Genomic DNA, 22,676 nt, shown 5'->3' on the forward strand with positions numbered 1-22,676 from the left:
GAAGGGTAGTCAACCTTTTTATACCTTCCACCCACTAATGCATCTTTCTTGATGGTGAAAGTTCCTTACCGCCCACCAGTGCTCAATGGAAGGAGGATTCAGCTTGTGCCGTAGAACCCCCTACTGCCCACCTAGAGTCCTGAAACGCCCACTAGTGGGCGGTAGGGACCGGGCTGACAACCCCTGATCTATATGGATGGGGCAGGTTGCAGGGTCTGGAGCAGGTGGGGCGAAGGGTGGAGGAGAAATTAGATTCATGTTCACATTCAAAGGCAAGCCTATTGAATTTGCACTTCCTGGAAGATACGAGCAAACTGAAACACAGCCGTCCTTCGAAATTTGCAGTGATGGTGGAACCTTGGTTCGTGAACGGCTCAGTCGACGAACAAATTGGCTCCCGAATGCCGAAAACCTGGAAGTGAGTGTTCCGGTTTTCGAACGTTTTTCGGAAGCCAAACGTCCGATGCGGCTGTCAGCTATTGTCTCGTGGCATCCGAAAACACCAAAATAGTTTTCTCATGGCATGGCTGTACCTCTGATGTGCAGTGGCTCTACATGGCGTGAAATGAGTTTGCAAACCACGGTTTTGTGCGCTTCCTCATTTGACAAGCCACGGTTATAACCCTAACTCTGCTTCCAGAGGCCCCTGCCCTGTAGAAATGGGAGTGGGGAGTGGATGGGAAACAGCCAGTTCTAAACCATGGCCTGGCTTTTTACGTATGAAAGCACAAGCGATGGTTTTAAAACCATAGTTTACTGGTGATGTCTGGAAAGAGCCAGGGTTTCGTGTGTATTCTTCAGTGTTTGCCAATTGTTCAGCGGCAGCCTCTGTTGGACACAGCGAGCCGCTTGCAGGCTGATTTAATTTTTGGCTTATTGTTAGATTCCGATGTGTTTCCTGGTAGGGTTTATATGCGTGTTGAAGACTGCCTCGGGGGATGTTAGCAGAGAGGTGCTTTTGTAAATGTAAAGGCATCAGAAAGGGTGATTCCGTCTTTGTTTGTCTTCCAGAGGGTTTTGGTGCAGGCGACAGGCTCCACTCCGAAAGGGGCGCAAATGCAGCAGCTGTCCGTCCCCAGAGTTCAGCAAGTTCCACAGCAGGTAATGGAAGAAAGTCAAACGGAAAAGAATAGATCATATCGCACCATCAGATGTCTTAGTAAAAGGTAAAGGGACCCCTGACCATTAGGTCCAGTCGTGGCCGACTCTGGGGTTGCGGCGCTCATCTCGCTTTATCGGCCGAGGGAGCCAGCGTACAGCTTCCGAGTCATGTGGCCAGCAGGACTAAGCCGCTTCTAGCAAACCAGAGCAGCACACGGAAACGCCGTTTACCTTCCCGCCTGAGCGGTACCTATTTATCTACTTGCACTTTGATGTGCTTTTGAACTGCTAGGTTGGCAGGAGCAGGGACCGAGCAACGGGAGCTCACCCCGTCATCGCGGGGATTCGAACCGCCAACCTTCTGATCAGCAAGTCCTAGGCTCTGTGGTTTAACCCACAGCGCCACCCGCGTCCCTTTCAAATGTCTTAGTTTGGGGATAATAGCGTAAGAACATAATATAACCTTAAATTTAAATTAAAAAAAGAACGCCTCTTGACTTTTGAGGCATGCTTCCTTAAAACAGCTGTGGACAAGTTTAGGCTAGCTGCATTCTGTCTTGAACACAAACTTCTCATTGAATGAAGATTGCCTCTGGGGACCCAAACAGGGAAGTGTCTGTAAATGGGAAAAGCATTAGTTCCTTTATTAGTCTATCTCTCTCTGCCCCCCTGCCCCTTTTAAAGCCACAGATTAGCTACAATTTAAAAAAAACCCCTTTTTATGAACATGCAAGTTCAGGATACAGCCGTACCTTGGTTTTCGAACAGAACGCGTTCCGGAAGTCCATTCAACTTCTGAAATGTTCAGGAACTGTTATGTACTGAGTTGAATAGGATCCAAAATGCAATAGTCTGATTGGTCCCAGAACAATAGGATTCAGAATGCAGCAGTCTGATTGGTCCTCGAACAATGCAGCAGTATGATTGGTCCACCCAATCCAGCTCCAGATGGAAGTGAATCCACAACCTGATTGGCCTACAGGAGAATTCTGGAATTAGCCAATCACGTGCAGCCCATTGTGTAAATAATGTATATAAAGCAGATACTTTGAGGGGACATTCATTCATCCTCACCACTATGAGCTGAACAAAGAGCATGAAATCCACTCTCGACTCTGAGTATATTTCAGGAACTAAGGTGCAGCTTCCGATTGGCTGCAGGAGCGTCCTTAACCCTATCGGAAGGTGCGTTGGATTTTTGGCTTCCGAGGCAAAGTTTGCAAACCGGAGCACCTACTTCCGGGTTTGTGGCGTTCGAGTTCCAAGTTGTTTGTGAACTGAGCTGTTCGAAAACCAATGTACGATTGTACAAATACGTTAACTGGACGCACTGCATTCAGACGAGCATCATTCTCTGAGCTTAAGTAGTGTTGCTACACAGTTAAAGGAAAAGAAAAAAGAAAAATTTCCAGATGAATTTCAACCAATTTCGTTGCACTTGTGCAATGTTGCACTTGTGTAATGACAATAAAGAATCTATCTAACCAGAAAGGTCCTACTCAGCACCTTAAAAATGAGGTATTCATTGAGGTTCCAGTCCCCCCACTACCTGGGAGTAAGTACCATTGAACTCAGGGACACATACTTCTGAGTAGACACATTTTTCAAAACGTAAATCTGAAGCGGCAGGATTTTCTTGTAATAAATTCTCTCTTCTTTTGATAATTTGGGAAGTCACCTAATAAATACAGGCCTGCTCTGAATTACAGTGGTACCTCTGGACGCGAATGGGATCTGTTCTGGAGCCCCGTTCGCATCCTGAGTAGAACACAAACCGCGACTGTGCGGGTCGCGATTTGCCGCTTCTGCGCATGCACGTGACATCATTTTGAGCGCATGCGCGAGTGGCGAAACCTGGAAGTAATGTGTTCTGTAGGGATGATCGCGGAGTGGGGTTCGGAGGGAGCACACTCGCCACCCGCAGGCAGCCACAGTCTGCCTGCACGCGTGACCCTGGGGTGTCGGGCACCCCCCCCCCCAGACATCACTCTCTGGACATCGTTCCCTCTGTCTAACCTTTTGTGGTCTCAGTAGTCTGCGGTGTCCTGTCTGTAACCTTTGTCCCTGAGACCTTTTGTCTCCTTCGTCATACACCGTGCAAGGGGAAAATGACGCGGTGGAAACAGGTGCCAAAATAACTTTGTACCACCCCACGATCTCGGAACCGAAGATGTGTAAAGGTCACAGCCCGAAAAGTATTTGCCTGGTTTGCATACAGTGGTGCCTCGCAAGACGAAATTAATCCGTTCCGTGAGGCTCTTCGTATAGCAGTTTTTTCGTCTTGCGAAGCAAGCCCATTGACAGCTTAGCGGATTAGAGCTATTAGCGGTTTAGCGGCTTTTAGCGGATCAGCTGATAAGCGGTTTATCAGCGGATCAGCTGATAAGCGGCTTAGGGCTTAGGAAAAGGGGGGGGAAGGGGGAAAAAACCCGCAGGAACTCGCAAGACATTTCGTCTTGCGAAGCAAGCCCATAGGGAAATTCGTTTAGCGAAGCGCCTCCAAAACGGAAAACCCTTTCGTCTAGCGGGTTTTCCGTCTTGCAAGGCGTTCGTCTTGCGGGGCCCCACCGTATTTGTCTCAATAAAAGGAGGCTCCACAGGGCTGGCCGGCAGCTTGCATGCAGCTCACCTGTGCACAGCTCACCTGATGATCAACCCCTGTCTTGTGCCTTCAATTCAGTGTTCTGTTACTTTCGGGTCACCATGGAGCGTAACCTGAAAACCCTCAACCTGAAGCATATTTAACCCGAGGTGTGACTGTAGTTGACATATGTATCTATAGATTATTTATGACCTGGTGTTTGATCGGCATCCTCAAAGTTTGGAGCACAGAAATCACGCAAAGTCAAATCAGGAAACACCTCAAACCTGCCATCCCCAACTTGGTGCACTCAAACGTTGTTGGACCACAAATCCCATCAGCCCCAGCCAACATGGCCAGGGATGATGGGACTTGTAGTCCAAAACATGCAGGCGGCACTTGGTGGAGGAAGGCTGCCTTAAGTCAAAAACTACAAGAGCCAGCGCTTTCCCCACCCCCCAAACCAAGCATGAAATGCCTGTCTGAATATAGTGGTGCCCCGCAAGACGAACGCCTCGCAAGACGGAAAACCCACTAGACGAAAGGGTTTTCTGTTTTGGAGGCGCTTCGCAAAACGAATTTCCCTATGGGCTTCCTTCGCAAGCCGAAAGCCCATAGGGAAATCTCCGGGACAGCGGGGAAGCGCAGCGCATCTTCCCCACTGTCCTCGGACCTCCTCCGAAGGCTGCTCTGAAGGCTGCTCCGAAGGCTGGCGGTGGGGCGGAGAGACCTTCTCCCCGCGCCAGCCTTCGGATGGCTGTCCTGAAGACTTGCAGTGGGAGGAGGGTTTTCCTTCCCACAGCCAACTTTCAGAATGCTGTTCTGAATGTTGGCGTGGGGAGGAAAAACCGTCCTCCCACCGCAAGCCCTGGGAACAGAGGAGAAGCGCTGCGCGCCTTCCCCTCTGTTCCCGTACCTGTCCTGAAGGCTTGCGGTGGGGAGAAAAGCCCTTCTCCGCACCGCCAGCCTGGCAAGCGGTCTCCATAGGAACGCATTAATTGATTTTCGATGCATTCCTATGGGAAACCGTGCTTCGCAAGATGAAAAGCTCGCAAGATAAAAAACTTGCGGAACGAATTAATTTCGTCTTGCGAGGCACCACTGTACAACATCCTTTAAGGGAGCACCGGTGGGGGGAAGTTGGCTGGCAGTGACCCTCAGCCTTCCTGACTCCAAAAGGCAAGCTCTGAAAATTGCTAGGGACTCTTAACGCAGCTCCCAGTGCCACCATGTGGCTATTCCTGTCCTGTCGTTACTGCTTTCTGTCCAACTCCAGCACACCCAAAACAAGCCCAAATCCAGTAACCTGTGTGCCTGTGAATGTAATTTTTTTAGAGTCTACTGGATAGGCAGAATTGGTAGGCAGAGTCTCTGTGTCCCAGCACAAATTCTGGGTGTTGGATGCCACAGGAAATGTAAAACCTATCCGACTCTTTTGCTCAGTAGGTCAGCAATATCGTTCTCTTAACTAAGTCACTTGTGTGTTTTTTAACATTTATTTAAATGAAAATAAAATTATTTGAATTCTTTAAAAAAAATATGCAAAGTGGTATAATCTGAGTGTCGGCTGAGATGAAAGCTTATTTGCACAGCTCACAAACCGACGGCAAAACCACTTGAACGGGAAAAGTCCCAGAGATGTCATTAAAACTCTTGCAAACTGCATAGAACTGCTCAGTTGCCATTGTTGATTTGCAACCGGGATTTATAATAATTAATAATAATAATAACAACAATAATAATAATAATAGTTTATTATTTGTACCCCGCCCATCTGGCTGGGTTTCCCCAGCCACTCTGGGCGGCTTCCATAGAAACCAAAAATACACTAAGATATCACACATTAAAAACTTCCCTGAATAGGGCTGCCTTAAGATGTCTTCTGAATGTCAGGTAGTTGTTTATCGCTTTGACATCTGATGGGAGGGCGTTCCACAGGGCGGGTGCCACTACTGAGAAGGCCCTCTGCCTGGTTCCCTGTAGCTTTGCTTCTCGCATTGAGGGAACCACCAGAAGACCCTCGGAACTGAACCTCAGCGTCCGGGCAGAACGATGGGGGTGGAGACGCTCCTTCAGGTATACTGGGCAGAGGCCGTTTAGGGCTTGAAAGGTCAGCACCAACACTTTGAATTGTGCCCAGAAACATACTGGGAGCCAATGTAGGTAATTCTTCTGTGTTCATTTATTTATCTTGAGTGTATAGACTGCCCGTCAACTTAAAACCTCTGGGCAATTTGCAAGCTGGATAAAAATACAAAATGCAGTCCCAGTTGTTTTTTTTTTTAAAACCTCCCCGCCCCGTATTAACCAACCATGAGCAATATTTATTTATTTAAAACAATACGTCACCGTGCATGCTCATACACGAATCTAAAATCCATCGATAAACACAGCAGCATCAAAATTGATTTTGAAGCCAGCAAAAAGGGGGAAATGAACTCTGTGTAAGAATTTGAAGGGGGGGAGCACCAGAAAGATAATGCCCGTTTTCAGTTGCAAGGAACAAGGGAAGCAAAAACACAATGCGGAATTGTTTTTCCTCTGCGTTCTTATTTTGCTGAATGCCCCTCTGAAAGCCCGATGTTTTGATTTCATTTTTCATTTCACTTTCAATTTGCATGCTGCCTTCCTATATTGCTGTGCACAAGGTGGTTTCGAATCTGGGAAAACAACAAAATAATCAACACAGACCAACATCTTCTGGCAACCTGATCCAGTACAAATTAATCATAATTAAAATTGTGGATTAAAAGAAACAGCATATCAAATAAAGTAACATTCAACAATTCATTAGAATATAGTGGCGCACAATTAAATAAACTCTCAGAACATCAATAAATAATAGTTCGCAGAAATTTGCTCTCAGCAATTACAGTTACTAAGTTATAGTCAATAACAGCAGAATTGCAATACTTAAAATTCCAACATTACATTAAAAAAAAAAAACTGTGTAAAAAGATTGACTTGAGCAACAACATCCCGTAACATGTCAATCAATCAAATCTTTATCACGGTCATAGACCAGCATAAGTAGGGTGGGGCACAGTCATTTAGAATCTATAAAATGTTTTGGAAAGCTAAAAAGTATTAAAACAGAAGGTATATCTAAAGAACTATAGAAGAAAAATTAAAAGAAACTAAAATAATCTAAAAGAGGGGTTAGGAGCATTAACGGATGTGGAAAAGCATAAAAGATTAGTATGGAAAGGACTATAACTATCAATTTAGAGAGCACTCTGATGTGAGTGTTCATTAAATCTAGTTTGTGGCACAGGCCAACAAATTTCTAACCCTGCTGTGCAGAATCTGGCAACGTATGTTGTAGCAGGGTTGGTATCTGACAGGTGTAGAATTGTCCTGTGCACCTTGGGTACTGAATGGAGTAGTGGGGAGATGCGGCTGTTACAAGAAAAAACTGCTCTTTTTCCCTTATGGGGTACCCAAAAGCCCGTGACCCAAGAGTTTGAGAAGCAAAACAGCTAGTAAGCCTGAACTGTTGCAACAGGGTGTTCACCGCCCCACGCAGGAGGGAGGAGGAACCCAGAACATTGGGGCGCAAGCTCTTATATAGACTTTAAAAAATTGCCACCCTGTAGCTCAAGACCACCCCCCAAATACCTCCTACATAGGTCACAGAAGGGGCAGTCTACAGCAGAATCCTGTCTGGCAGGAAACCTGTTAATGGGTTTACCTGGACAGCCTGACCGTTCTTTGGTGATGATAGTTACAGGTAGGTAGCCGTGTTAGTCTGCCGTAGTCGAAACAAAATAAAAAAATTCCTTCCAGTAGCACCTTAAGAGACCCCTGACCATTAGGTCCAGTCGTGACTGACTCTGGGGTTGCGGCGCTCATCTCGCTTTATTGGCCGAAGGAGCCAGCTTACAGCTTCCGGGTCATGTGGCCAGCATGACTAAGCCGCTTCTGGCAAACCAGAGCAGCGCATGGAAATGCCGTTTACCTTCCCGCTGGAGCGGTACCTATTTACCTACTTGCACTTTGACGTGTTTTCGAACTGCTAGGTTGGCAGGAGCAGGGACCGAGCAATGGGAGCTCACCCCGTTGCAGGGATTCGAACCGCCAACCTAGTCCTAGTCAGCAAGTCCTAGGCTCTGTGGTTAAACCCACAGCGCCACCCGTGTCCCATAAGCAGCACCTCATATTGGTATGAGCTTTCGTGAAGAAGTGTGCATGCACACGAAAGCTCATACCAATAACAAACTTAGTTGGTTTCTAAGCTGCTACTAGAAGGAATTTATTTTTAAATTTTGTGATGATAAATACTTGATTCCTGAGTCCAGGTCACAGGCTCACCCTATTCATACCCAAATGTGCCCTTAAGGCTGGATTCGTGAGCACAGAGACAATGGGGAGGCTTTTCCCATTCCCATCCAAACTGCAGAGGAATATTTGAGGTCACTGAAAGAGTCAGAATGGCTTTAGGACTGTTTTCCTGTACGGTTTCAGACATGTGGTTCTATATATTTATGTATGTGTTTCCTATGGTCCATTTATGAACATTTATTTTATATCTTAGACCTTATAATTCTCATAACATCGCTAATATGAATGTCTCCATAGTATAGGCAATGGAGAAGCACACGCTCTATCGTTTTATTTGTCCACATAAACATGTTGTTGTTTAGTCGTTTAGTCGTGTCCAACTCTTCGTGACCCCATGGACCAGAACATGCCAGGCATTTCTGTATTCCACTGCCCCCCTCAGTTTGGTCAAACTCATGCTGGTAGCTTCAAGAACACTGTCCCACCATCTCGTCCTCTTTCGTCCCCTTCTCCTTGTGCCCTCCATCTTTCCCAACATCAGGGTCTTTTCCAGGGAGTCTTCTCTTCTCATGAGGCGGCCAAAGTATTGGGGCCTCAGCTTCAGGATCTGTCCTTCCAGTGAGCACTCAGGGCTGATTTCCTTCCGAATGGAGAGGTTTGATCTTCTTGCAGTCCATGGGACTCTTGAGTCTCCTCCAGCACCAGAATTCAAACGCATCCATTCTTCAGCAATCAGCCTTCTTTATGGTCCAGCTCTCACTTCCATACATCACTACTGGGAAAACCTTAGCTTTTACTATACGGACCTTTGTTGGCAAGGTGATGTCTCTGCTTTTTAAGCTGCTGTCTAGGTTTGTCATTGCTTTTCTCCCAAGGAGCAGGCGTCTTTTAATTTCGTGACTGCTGTCACCATCTGCAGTGATCATGGAGCCCAAGAAATTAAAATCTCTCACTGCCTCCATTTCTTCCCCTTCTATTTACCAGGAGGTGATGGGACCAGGGGCCATGATCTTCGTTTTTTTGATGTTGAGCTTCAGACCATATTTTGCGCTTTCCTCTTTCACCCTCAATAAAAGTTTCTTTCCACATAGCATAGAGTTGTTAAAAGATTCCCCCTGCTCCTTGAACTCCTCTTCCATCTTCCCGGTTCCTTTGCTGGTCTTAGAATTGTGTCGTGGAAGAGGCTTTTGCTCAGCTGGGGTGCAGTGACACGAGAATGTTTTCCCCTCCTTTCCGCCTCCCAGTCCAGGGAGCTGGCGAGATGCTGATTCTGTTGTAGAGGCACAGAGGCAAGATTTCATGGCTGCTCCCATCTCTGTGCCTTTCTCTTAGGTGCAAACGGTACAGCACGTCTATCCAGCTCAAGTCCAGTACGTCGAAGGAGGAGAAGCTGTCTATACCAATGGGACCATGTAAGTATCCCTTCCCTCCCCTCCCCTCCCAGTTACAGTGGTGCCTCGCAAGACGAAATTAATCCGTTCCGTGAGGCTCCTCGTATAGCGGTTTTTTCGTCTTGCGAAGCAAGCCATTGACAGCTTAGCGGATTAGCGCTATTAGCGGTTTAGCGGCTTTTAGCGGATCCGCTGATAAGCGGCTTAGCAAAAGGGGGGGGAGGGGAAAAACCCCGCAGGAACTCGCAAGACATTTTCGTCTTGCGAAGCAAGCCCATAGGGAAATTTGTTTTGCGAAGCGCCTCCAAAACAGAAAACCCTTTGGTCTAGCGGGTTTTCCGTCTTGCGAGGCGTTCGTCTTGCGGGGCACCACTGTACCATATTGGCCTGAATATAAGCCTCACTGTTTTCCCCAAATTCCAACCGTGAAAAGTTAAAAGGCGGCTTAAATTCGCGACCTTACAAAAAAATGGCTTTTACGACATCGCTGCCGGAACAGACGTACGGTAAGACGGAACAGGTGTGAGTGCCTGTGGAATTTTAAGGGAGCAGCTTATGTTCGGCTTTTTTCCTTTTTTCCTCTCCCCCCCCCCTTGAATTTTAAAGGTGCGGCTTATATTCAGGCGTGGCTAATATTCGGGCCAATACGGTATTTGTTTTTTGTTTTGATTCGAACACACACCCCGTCCTCCCTTCATCCAGGTGAATACTGGGGCAACGTACCATATCTATAGCATGTCTGAGCACCTTCCCTCCTCTGCCTCTGCCTGCCCCCACCCCCCGAGGAACTCAGGGTAGTTTTTTAGTTTAGAGAGAAGGCTATTAAGAGGAGACACGATCAATGTGTATAAAATAATGAATGCCGGGCGGGGGGAGAAACGTGGAAAGAGGAATGCTTTTTCATCCTTTTTTTCCTGTGGTGGTGGGAACATCCAGTGGATCTGAATGCCATAAGAATTCATGACAGATAAAATTCGGGCCGCAGTTGTAGCATACATAAATAACCTTTTTTGACACCTGGGAATTTCAGTCTGAATTATCCCCAACAGAAAGGACTTGGGGCGGGGGGGGGGGGAGTACTTTTAAACATTTTTTTCAATTCATTATAAATCATTTCCCAGGGCAATATCAGGTTTTCAACTTTGTGATATTATCACCAGCTTAACATCACAATATACCGATATATCACAATGCCTGGAACAAGGATGAAGCTATTTACATGCTTCATGGTCCTTCCCGCCCCCCCCCCGCCCCCCAGTATTGTGACTTTTGTATAGCACACACAAACACACACCCTGATTTGCAATATATTGCCAGGTCAAAAATTATGGAAGCAAGATCACAATACGGACTTTGGATGATATATTGAGATCTTGAATTATCCCCAACAGAAAGGACTCTGGTTTTTTGGGGAAAGTACTTTCAAACCCCCTTTCCCCCCAAAATTTTAAAATTGATTTTCCAAATTTATAACAACTATAACAGACAAAAAAAGAGAAAAACATTACAGTACTAAAAAGGAATAACAAAAACAAACATATAAGCACCTATTACTTTAAGTCCTATTTTAATTTACATTGTTAACTGACTTCCTCTATTCCCCCTTACTGAGTTTCAATGAATCACCTTCTAACAGCTCTCCAATATCCTGTTTCTAATCAAATTAACTCCATCAATTTACTATCTTCATTCTCTTTTCGTTATTATCTGAATCCATAATATTTACAGTTAATTCTTACTATAATCCTAGGCCTATATGATACTTTCAAGTGATTCTGCTTATCTTATGATACAATATTTAGCTAAATAGACTTTATAATAATAATTTATTATTTATACCCCACCCATCTGGCTGAGTTTCCCCAGCCACTCTGGGTGGCTCCCAATCAAGTATTAAAAACAATACAGCGTTAAATATTAAAAACTTCCCTGAACAGGGCTGCCTTCAGATGTCTTTTAAAGAGAAGATAGCTGCTTATTTCCTTCACATCTGAAGGGAGGGTGTTCCACAGGGCGGGCGCCACTACCAAAAAGGCCCTCTGCCTGGTTCCCTGTAACCTCACTTCTCGCAATGAGGGAACCACCAGAAGGCCCTCGGCGCTGGACCTCAGTGTCCGGGCTGAACAATGGAGGTGGAGATGCTCCTTCAGGTCTACTGGACCAAGGCCGTTTAGGACTATAAAGGTCAGCACCAACACTTTGAATTGTGCTTGGAAACGTACTGGGAGCCAGTGTAGGTCTTTCAAGACAGGTGTTATGTGGTCTCGGCAGCCGCTCCCAGTCCCCAGTCTGGCTGCCGCATTCTGGATTAATTGCAGTTTCCGGGTCACCTTCAAAGGTAGCCCCACGTAGAGTGCATTGCAGTAGTCCAAGTGGGAGATAACCAGAGCATGCACCACTCTGGTGAGACAGTCCGCGGGCAGTTTCTTCCAGTCTTCTTGATAGTACTTTCAAACCCTTAGGTCTTCACGGACCCTCTCGGAAGGCCCTCCTGCCTGACTGCATGTGTTTGTAACCAAACCCCTTGTCTCTTTGTCTCCTGTCTCTTCGCGGTCTTCCGGCAGACGTGCCGCTTATTCCTACAACACGGAAGCTCAGATCTACGCCCCCAGCAGTGCCTCCTCCTACTTCGAATCGCAGGGAGGCAGCTCTCAGGTGAGCACGGGGCCCTCGTCGCCCACCACCATCCCCTCGCACGGCATGGTGGGCATCGCGATGGACATCGGGGGAAGCCAGATCGTGTCCAGCTCGGGAGCCTACCTCATCCACAGCGGCATGGAGAGCGCCAGGCATGCCCTCTCCCACACCTCGCGCTCCTCCCCAGCCACGGTACGTCGGGGCTTGCCGCCTCCTTGAAGTCCGACGGAGGTGCATTCTGAGAAGGGTGTGTGTGTTTCAGGCACCTGCAAGGGAATAATAATAATAATAATAATAATAATAATAATAATAATAATAATTTATTATTTATACCCTGCCCATCTGGCTGAGTTTCCCCAGCCACTCTGGGCGGCTCCCAATCAAGTGTTAAAAACAGTACAGCGTTACATATTAAAAACTTCCCTGATCAGGGCTGCCTTCAGATGTCTTCTGAATGTCAGGTAGTTGTTTATCTCTTTGATAACTGAAGGGAGGGCGTTCCACAGGGCGGGCGCCACTACCAAGAAGGCCCTCTGTCTGGTTCCCTGTAGCCTCACTTCTCGCAATGAGAGAACCGCCAGAAGGCCCTTGGAGCTGGACCTCAGTGTCCGGGCTGAACGATGGGGGTGGAGACGCTCCTTCAGGTATACAGGACCCAGGCCGTTTAGGGCTTTAAAGGTCAGCACCAACACTTTGAATCGTGCTCAGAAACGTACTCGGGATGGCGGCGGTGATTGTTGGACATTGGGACTGGCAGGGCGGAACCCGTAGCTAGAGCCAGAGTTGGTGCAGATGGAGTCAACTCAGTCTAGGGCAGGGGTCAGCAACCTTTTTCATCCATGGACCGGTCCACCGTCCCTCAGACCATGTGGTGGGCCGGACTATATTTTGGAGAGAAAAAATATGAATAAATTTCTACGCCCCACAAATAACCCAGAGATGCATTTTAAATAAAAGGACACATTCTACTCATGTAAAAACACGCTGATTCCCGGACCGTCCGCGGGCCGGATTGAGAAGGCGATTTGGGCCGGATCCGGCCCCTTGGCCTTAGTTTGCCTACCCCTGATCTAGGGTTCTTCCCCATCTGCTGAGTAATAGGAGGGCAGGGACGTGGGTGGCACTGTGGTCTAAACCACTGAGCCTCTTGGGCTTGCCAATCAGAAGGTTGATGGACAAACACTGGCTCCGTCAGCCTAAAAGCTAGATGAGCGCCACAACCCCATAGTTGCCTTTGGCTGGACTTAACCGTCCAGGGGTCCTTTGTCTTTTACTTTACACTCATCTCAGACTCATCTGTCTGCTACCAGCTAATGTAGACGCGGTGGCACTGTGGTCTAAACCACTGAGCCTCTTGGGCTTGCCGATCAGAAGGTCAGCGGTTCGAATCCCTGCGACGGGGTGAGCTCCCGTTGCTCGGTCCCAGCTCCTGCCCACCTAGCAATTCAAAAGCACGTCAGAGTGCAAGTAGATAAATAGGTACCACTCTGGCGGGAAGGTAAACGGTCCTTGCGCTGCTCTGGTTCACCAGAAGCGGCTTAGTCATGTTGGTCACATGACCCAGAAAAACTGTCTGTGGACAAACGCCAGCTCCCTCGGCCTATAGAGCGAGATGAGCGCGCAACCCCAGAGTCGTCCGCGACTGGACCTTACGGTCAGGGGGTACCTTTACGCCCTGATCTGGACTCTGTACTTCTGTAAATAGCATTAGCTTTTTATGCCGCTGCATCACACGGTTCAAGTTGGGGGGCCAGTGCCCCATTTACATAGTAGATCAGCGCCCACTGGGAGTAGAAGTACGAAAGTTGAGCATCTCTGCTGCAGTAGATAAATGGGCATTTGGGACTCAGGTGTGTATTGGGGTGGACCTAAAAGCAACTCTTCTGTCTCGCATGGGGTACTGCCAAACTTTGCATTTACATCCGGTGCATTGAACCAGATGGGAAAAATAAAAGGCTTTAAAGCTGTGCAGATCGGACTCATAGCTGTCAACTCACAGATTTGAAAATAAGGGACCAGAAGCCTCAAAAATAAGGGATCAGCAGCCAAAATGAGGGATTTTTGTCAACCAGCAGCCAAACGAAGTCTCAAGCGGTGGTTCCCACAGCACAGCAACCCAGCAATGGGGATGCAGCAAGGAAAACCACCGTCCCCTCTCCGCTGGGAAGCGCTGAGCAAAGGCAAGTCCCCAGGCAACGCGGCCGATTTGATCGGCACAAGGCATGCAAGCTCCACCCCCCAGTCGTTCTTAGACTCCTTATGGGGTGAGCAACGCAGCCAAGCAAGACGGTTGGAGCCTCCCTCCTCCCTGGCCGGCAGGGAGGGAGGGAGAGGAGCTGCGTCCTCTGAAACCCGGGAAATTTAAGGGACATCATCAATAAGGTTCAGCAGCGGGACACGGCGCTGGGATAAGGGACTTTCCCGCCAGATAAGGAACGCTTGACAGCTATGATCAGACTGCTTTGAGGAAAAGTTGAAGGAGCTGAGCAATACTGAAGAAGAGAAGGCAAAGGGGGGGGGGGTGATGGCAGATTCCTTTTTCGCGTGAAAAAGGGCAGAGACCGAAAGACTGATATCCAATGCTGGTTTTAGATGTACCCATTGAAATGAACGAGCATGGCCAATTTGGGCCCATTAATTCCAGTGGGTCTGAGTAAACCCTTTCTGCTTTCAACCCCCAAGTCGTCGCTGCCTTCCTGTTTTGATATGTGACTTCTAAATCAATATAAACGCCTGATAAACCTGTATTTTCAGCGCAAGGGGCTGCTTCTTTCTCTTTCGCACCCCCTCCCCCCCCAAAAAAAATACCACCTGCACTGTGTGGCTTCTTTTGCATGCCTTCCACTCCCCCCCCCCAGTGTAACATTCGTGCTTTCCTGCGCCTGATCCCACACCCCACTTCGCCTGTTTGAGGGAAGGGCTTCACAGTGGCTCAGGCAGGTCTCCCCGGCTGTTTGCCGAATGTCTGATTTCCCTTCTTTTTTTCTCTCTCTCTGGCCCTGCTGCCGCCCCTTTTCCAGCTTGAAATGGCGATTGAAAACCTCCAAAAAAATGAAGGCATAACGTCGCACAAAAGCAGCTTGCTGAACAGCCATGTAAGTTTGCCTCCCACCTGCCTGGCTCCTCTGCAGACAACCTCCCCCCCCCCCCCCGGCGCCCTGTTTTCCAGCTTCTGTGCGCTTTTCAGAATCCCAGTTACTGCAGCGAAGCACAAGCCAAGCATCTTGTGGCACTTGAAAAGCAAGCACGTATCTCCCCCACCCCCGGTTGCCGGGAGCAAACCTCAGCCCTGTAAACGATTCATTAAATCAGTGGTTCCCAATTAGCGAAGTACTGTGGACCCTGCTCTTTTCCAAAAGCCAAGCCACGCGCCCCCTGCTTTTGAAAACGTTGGCGTTTCTAGGGTAGTTTTTTGCTGCGCGAATGGTGCAGCGGACCCCCTGGCACCCGCAGATCCGCCAATTACTGTATTTTTTTGCTCTGTAAGACTCACTTTTTCCCTCCTAAAAAGTAAGGGGAAATGTGTGTGCGTCTTATGGAGCGAATGCAGGCTGCGTAGCTATCCCAGAAGCCAGAACAGCAAGAGGGATCGCTGCTTTCGCTGCGCAGCGATCCCTCTTGCTGTTCTGGCTTCTGAGATTCAGAATATATTTTTTCTTCTTTTCCTCCTCCAAAAACTAGGTGCGTCTTGTGGTCTGGTGCATCTTATAGAGCGAAAAATACGGTTACTGTGCTTCCCGGTTTTGAGCTTGTGAGGCGCACACATCACGAGACAAGGCGAGGGTTTTTGGGAAGGCAGCAGAGACAGATAGACCACAGGTGCTCAGAAAGGACCATGTTATTTACTGGGAAGCTTCCCCACTCCCAAAATGGAATATAGGAACCATGTACCTAATCAGATCCATCTACCTCAGTATTGTCTGCACTGACTGGCAGCCACTCTGCAGGGTTAATAATAATAATAATAATAATAATAATAATAATAATAATTTATTATTTATACCCCGCCCATCTGGCTGGGTTTCCCCAGCCACTCTGGGCGGCTTCCAACAAAACACTAAAATACAATAACCTATTAAACATTAAATGCTTCCCTAAACAGGGCTGCCTTTAGATGTCTTCTAAAAGTTTGGTACTTGCTTTCCTCTTTGACATCTGATGGGAGGGCGTTCCACAGGGCGGGCGCCACTACCGAAAAGGCCCTCTGCCTGGTTCCCTGTAACTTGGCTTCTCGCAGGGAGGGAACTGCCAGAAGGCCCTTGGCGCTGGACCTCAGTGTCGGGCAGAGCGGGTCATGCAATCATAGAATTGTAGAGATGCCAAGGACCTTCCGTGTGTGAACTTGGCCACCGAGCTGCAGTTTCCCCCCTATAAACCAAGCCCCCTGTTTTAGCCCCTGTGCTTCTGAACGAAGGGCTGATTTGAAAGGAAGTTGCGGAATGCTGCCATGGGCAAGCCAGGCTGTGGAATCATTTAGTTCAGTGTTTCCCGCACTGGCTGTCAGGGGCTCTCCGGGGTTCCATGTAGGGGTCTCCCTCTCAACCCTACTGGGGATCCTAAAGGTTGAAATCTTGGACCTTCTGCATGCGTGATTGCAGGCCACCTAAGACACAGCAATGGCCAAGCTGCCCATTGACGCCCACAAACATTAAGCCTGTGTGGCATATTAACTGCTTTGTATGTGCTGCTGGGTACCGATCAATTACTTGTACCAGGGGCGCTGGTGGCGCTGTGGTCTAAACCACTGCGCCTCCTGGGCTTGCTGATCAGAAGGTCGGCGGTTCGAATCCCCGCAACGACGGGGTGAGCTCCCGTTGCTCTGTCCCAGCTCCTGCCAACCTAGCAGTTCGAAAGCACACCAGCGCAAGTAGATAAATAGGTACCACTGCGGCGGGAAGGTAAACGGCGTCTCCATGAACTCTGGTTTCCATCACAGTGTTCCATTGTGCCAGAAGAGGTTTAGTCCTGCTGGCCACATGACCCAGAAAGCTGTCTGTGGACAAATGCCGGTTCCCTCGGCCTGTAAGCCAGATGAGTGCCGCCTTTGACTGGACTTAACCGTCCAGGGGTCTTTTACCCTTACCTTTTAAAAAAATTACTTGTACACCGCCCACCTGACAGGGTTGCCCCAGCACCTTTGGACGGCTTCCAACATAATAAAAACGCAGCAAATAATAATAATATTCTTATTTATTCACCAGCCACTCTGGGCGGTTTCCAACACAATAGAGAAACAGCAAATATCAAACATTTAAAACTTCCTGGCTGCCTTCAGATGTCTCCAGAAAGTCGCACAGTTGTTTATCTCCTTTGACATCTGACGGGAGGGCGTTCCACAGGGCGGGCGCCACCACCAAGAAGGCCCTCTGCCTGGTTCCCTGCAACCTCACGTCCCGCAGGGAGGGAACCGCCAGAAGGCCCTAGGAGCTGAACGATGGGGGTGGAGACGCTCCTTCAGGTATACTGGGCCGAGGCCATTTAGGGATTGAAAAGTCAGCACCAACACTTTGAATTGTGCTCCAAAACGTACTGGGAGCCAACGTAGGTCTTTCAGGACTGGTGTTATATGGTCTCAGCGGCCACTCCCAGTCCCCAGTCTAGCTGCCGCATTCTGGATTAGTTGTAGCTTCCGAGTCACCTGCAAAGCTTTGCTTCTGGTCCACTGCTCCTTCCAGAAATGCCCCCCTTATCCGCAGCCTTCCCTGTCTTCCGTCGCAGCAGAACTTCCTCTGCTTGGCTCCTCTTTCTGTCCTCTCCTGAAGTGGTGCCCCTTCTTGCTACTTGCCAAGTTAACTGCATGCTCCTTAGCCCTTCACAGAGCTCTTGGTAGCTTCTCTCAGTTGTTGGGTTCAGGGGAGGAACAGTTGGGCAGGAAAGAGCTGCGGTGTATTGCAGCGTGTGTGTTATCGAGCAGACTCTGAACTTAGGTCTATCTGAAGCCATCCTATAGCATGTTAGGCCGGGGCTGGGGAACTGTTTTTCGCCTGGCAGCCCAGATCTTCATCTCCCTTCCTCCGTCCCTGCAGGTGCCCCCCCCCAACCCAAGGTTGAACAGTGGGTAGAGAGGCCAGCATGTTTCCTGCATGAAACACTGGCAGGGATGAGGTTATCTGCTTCATTGGTTCATGAGTTCGCGGGGGGCGCCTGAAGTTTTACAGTGGTGCCCCGCAAGACGAATGCCTCGCAAGACGAAAAACTTGCAAGACGAAAGGGTTTTCCGTTTTTCGAGGTGCTTCGCAAGACGAATTTCCCTATGGGCTTGCTTCGCAAGACGAAAACATCTTGCGAATTTGCTTCCTTTTTCGTAAGACTGTTAATACCCGGGGGGGGGGGGGAATCCGCGCTCCGCAAGACGAAGCGACTCGCGGAACAAATTATTTTCGTCTTGCGAGGCACCACTGTAGTCTGGCCCTGAATAGTTTCGTGGGTCCAGCTGGATGCCCCGGTAGGGACCGAAGCTTCTGCCTTCAAGATCGCACTTGCTCCACCGCTAAGCTGCCGATTTCCCACGACAAATTCAGGTTTCATCCCTTGCAACGACAGAAAAAAATGGCCTACCCAACCATTTTGGGGGCCTGCGATCAGACCGGAGTAGAATTTATTTTATTGCATGAAATTTCTTCGGCCACCCCTCGTAGCCGAGTAAGATTGCCTTCCCTAAACAAGGTTTTAACGGTGAGTCCGTAGGTGACTGTGGAGGCCAATTCTGGATCCCCACGTCCTTCCACAGTGGGGACATAAGTTTCTGGGCGGGAGCTGATCACGGTGAGGGTTTGCCAAGCGTGCCTTCCTCCTAGCACGTTTCTCCCTTGCATCCTGAGTTCGAGCGTCTTCAAGGCCCATGGCACCTTTGCTAAAGGCTATTCTCCAGCATGAAATTTATACAACCCTCAAAGCGGTTTGCAAAAGATGACAGCTGCCTTTTGCGCGTTTGCTTGGTGGTAAGGGGGAGAGGTTCATAGAATCGAATCATAGATTTGTAGAGTTGGAAGGCCCCCTGTGGATCATCTATCCCAACCCCCTGCAATGCAGGAATATTATCTGTCCCACACAGGAATCGAACCCGCAACCTTGGGGTCATCACCACTGCGCTCTAACCAACTGAGCTATCCTAGTGCCCTCTTTTATGTTTGGTTCCAATTGCGTCCTCTGTGGGAGCTGTGCGCGTGCGAGCGAGCGGGACCCAGCATGCAAAACCCTCTTAAATTCTCTCTTCCCCCTTCTCTCCCTTTAAAAAATAAAACCTGCAGCTTCAGTGGCTCCTGGACAACTATGAGACGGCCGAAGGGGTCAGCCTGCCGCGCAGCTCTCTCTATAACCATTACCTGCGCCACTGCCAAGAGCACAAGCTGGACCCCGTGAACGCCGCGTCCTTCGGGAAGCTGATCCGCTCCGTCTTCATGGGACTGAGGACCCGCCGGCTTGGAACAAGGTTTGCAGGGCAGACGGGGTTGCGGCAGCGGGGGCTTAAGAGGCCTCTGCATACACCGGGCTTGATCTCCCTTCAAAACCCCCGAGGACCAGAAACTTAGCTTTATTTCTAGGGACTGCAGCTCAGTGCTGGAAGGCATACCGTATTTTTTGCTCTTTAGGCCGCACCGGACCGTAGGGCGCACCTAGTTTTTTTTTGGGGGGGGGGAATAAAGAAAAAAATTTTACCAGCCCCAAAGAGCAAAGAAGCCAAGACAGCCAGCGGGATCCATCCTGCTGGTTGTCTTGGCTTCCTCTTTAGCCACGCACAACCTCTCCAACCAGGAGAGGCTGCGCGCGGCTTCGTTTTTAGCCACAGGGCTGGGGCGGGGGAAGCCCGAGCTTCGCCCAACCCCAGCCCCCAGAACGAGTCTGGGAGCAGCAGTGCGGTTGCACGCAACTTCACCTTCGCTCCCGGAGCTTGCTGCTATCCGCAATCCTTCTGATCCCGGCAGGAACTCCCGCTGGGCTCCAAAGGCTTGCGGATAGCTGCCCAAAGCCCGGGGTGCACAGCGCTGCGCTCCCCAGGAGTCGGGGTGCTGCCTGCTATCCGCAAGCCTTTGGAGCCTGGCAGGAACTCCCGCCGCGCTCCGAAGGCTTGTGGATAGCTGCCTGAAGCCTGGAGAGCGAGAGGGGTCGGTGCGCACCAACCCCTCTCGCTCTCCAGGCTTCAGCGAAAGCCTGCATTCGCCCCACAGGACACACACGCATTTCCCCTTCATTTTTGGAGGGGAAAAAGTGTGTCCTATAGAGCGAAAAATACGGTACTTTCCAAGCCTGTGCAACCCCCATTGTCTCTAGGCAGGGCCGTGAAAGACCCTATGAGAGCTGCAAAAAGGCAGTATTTGCAGTGCCCGGCTAGATGGACCCAATTATCTGACTTGGCGTAAGGCTACTTCCGGCGTTCTTATTTAAAGCCGGCCCTTTGTTTTTGGAGACTGAGAACTAGAATCCTGCTGGGGTGGGGAGGGTTAAGGAAGGACAATTGCTAATAATAATAATAATTTATTTATACCCTGCTCATCTGGCTGTGTTTCCCCAGCCACTCTGGGCGGCTCCCAACAGAATATTACTAATAATAATAAAGTGATAAAACATCAAACATTAAAAGCTTCCCTAAACAGGGCTGCCTTCAGATGTCTTCTAAAAGTCAGATAGATATTTATTTCCTTGACATCTGGTGGGAGGGCTTTCCAGAGGGCGGGTGCAACTATCGAGAAGGCCCTCTGCCTCGTTCCCTGTCACCTCACTTCTCGCAGGGAGGGAACTGCCAAAAGGCCCTCAGAGCTGGACCACAGTGAACAATGGGGGTGTAGACGCTCCTTCAGGTACACTGGGCCGTTTAGGGCTATAAAGGTTAGCACCAACAATTTTAGTTGTGCCCGGAAACGTCCTGGGAGCCAACGTAGGTCTTTCTAGACCGATGTTATATGGTCTCGGCGGCCGCTCCCAGTCCCCAGTCTAGCTGCCGCATTCTGGATTAGTTGCAGTTTCCAGGTCACCTTCAAAGGTAGCCCCACGTAGAGCACATTGCAGTAGTCCAAGCGGGAGATAACCAGGGCATGCGCCACTCTGGAGAGACAGTGTGCAGGCAGGGAGGCTCTCAGCCAGCGTATAATAAAATAATAATAATAAAATTTTATTTATATCCCGCCCTCCCCTACCGAACCTGGGCTCAGAGCAGCTAACAACAGTAAAATAATACAGCATTCTAAAATCAATTTGTTATAAAATCAGTTCAAATCAAATTGATGGCAACCATTGTAATAATAATACAATGGGAGAAGGCACTTGTTCGGCCTCTTCTGTCCGAAAGACCACAGAGCCGCTGCCACGTAGCGCTGGAAGCTCCCTCCTGACTAAAATTCCGGAGAATTTCGGCCAGTGAAAGCAATGCCAGTCAACATGGACCAAGGGGTCTGACTTGGTATAGCAGAACTTTCTATGAAGGGTGCTCAGAGACTTCAAACGCTGAGCCCGGCGACATGGAAACCCTAGACTTGCAAGTTGCTAGTGACCGTATTTTTCGCTCTATAGGACGCACTTTTTCCCCTCCAAAAATGAAGGGGAAATGTGTGTGCGTCCTATGGAGCGAATGCAGGCTTTCGCTGAAGCCTGGAGAGGGAGAGGGATCAGTGCACACCGACCCCTCTCGCTCTCCAGGCTTCAGGAAGCTATCCGCAAGCCTTCGGAGCACGGCGGGAGTTCCTGCCAGGCTCCAAAGGCTTGCGGATAGAAGCCCGCAGTCCGGAGAGCGCAGTGCTGCGCACCCCGGGCTTCGGGCAGCTGTCCACGAGCCTTCGGAGAGCGGCGGGAGTTTCCGCCGGGCTCAAAAGGCTTGCGGATAGCAGCAAGCTCCGGGAGCGAAGGCGAGGTTGCACGCAACCTCACCCCCGCTCCCAGACCCGTTCTGGGGTCGGGGAAAATTCGGGCTTCCCCCGCCCCAGCCCTGCGGCTAAAAACGAAGCCAGCTGGAGAGGTTGGAGAGGTTGTGTGCAGCTAAAGAGGAAGCCAAGACAGCTCCCCCCCCCTAAAAACTAGGTGCGCCCTATGGAGCAAAAAATACGGTAGGTTGTTGTTGTTTTGACTTAACCAATCTTCTCCCTCTCAGGGGAAATTCCAAATACCATTACTACGGTATCCGCCTCAAGCCGGACTCCCCACTCAACCGCTTGCAGGAAGATGCTCAGTATATGGCGATGAGGCAACAGCCCATTCACCAGAAACAAAGGTATTTGATTTTCCAAAAATGTAAACATACAACAAAACCATTTCCAAATCTAATTAGTGAGATTACTTTGAATCTCCTGACTTCTCCCCATCTCTTCCACGGGTCCTGCTTTCAACTGCATATTGATACTTCTCCAATTTTCCATCTTCCTAGATTATCTATACATTATGTTAACATTACAGCTGTGTTTAAAATCCTGCTAATATATATGTTTTAACTTTTTAAATTCAAAATTAAAACATATTATCCTCATTCCCCCCCATTTTTCCTCCCTCCCCCCACTCTCCCCCACAAAACCCACCCACCCTCATCCCCCAACTTCCCTCAGTTCCAGTCTTTGATTTCTCTAAAACTGCTGTTTTCTGCATGTTACACAGTTGTATAGATCCTCAAACCATTTAGCTGATTTTTATCAATGAAAAGTTTGTGAATGTTTATTCAAAACCAGCCAAGGAGTCCAGTTCGCTTTGTTGCGTCTTCAAAT

At 49.1% G+C, this 22,676-nt stretch overlaps 1 protein-coding gene across 2 annotated transcripts in view; it reads left to right on the forward strand.

Moving 5' to 3' along the window:
* Positions 1-22,676, forward strand: part of RFX2 (regulatory factor X2) — a 65,862-nt gene that overhangs the window by 24,418 nt on the left and 18,768 nt on the right. The window contains exons 3-8 of one of the 2 annotated variants that reach the window (XM_081846134.1): positions 1,012-1,101; positions 9,296-9,375; positions 11,919-12,183; positions 15,012-15,086; positions 19,242-19,423; positions 22,073-22,192. In XM_081846134.1, coding sequence (XP_081702260.1) covers positions 1,012-1,101; positions 9,296-9,375; positions 11,919-12,183; positions 15,012-15,086; positions 19,242-19,423; positions 22,073-22,192 — 812 coding nt within the window. The remainder of the gene's footprint in view (positions 1-1,011; positions 1,102-9,295; positions 9,376-11,918; positions 12,184-15,011; positions 15,087-19,241; positions 19,424-22,072; positions 22,193-22,676) is intronic. The other variant, XM_081846135.1, reaches the window with a different exon arrangement.

The sequence above is a fragment of the Podarcis erhardii genome (genome assembly GCF_964252035.2).
Source record: "Podarcis erhardii genome assembly, chromosome: 18".
Taxonomy (NCBI): Eukaryota; Metazoa; Chordata; class Lepidosauria; order Squamata; family Lacertidae; genus Podarcis; species Podarcis erhardii.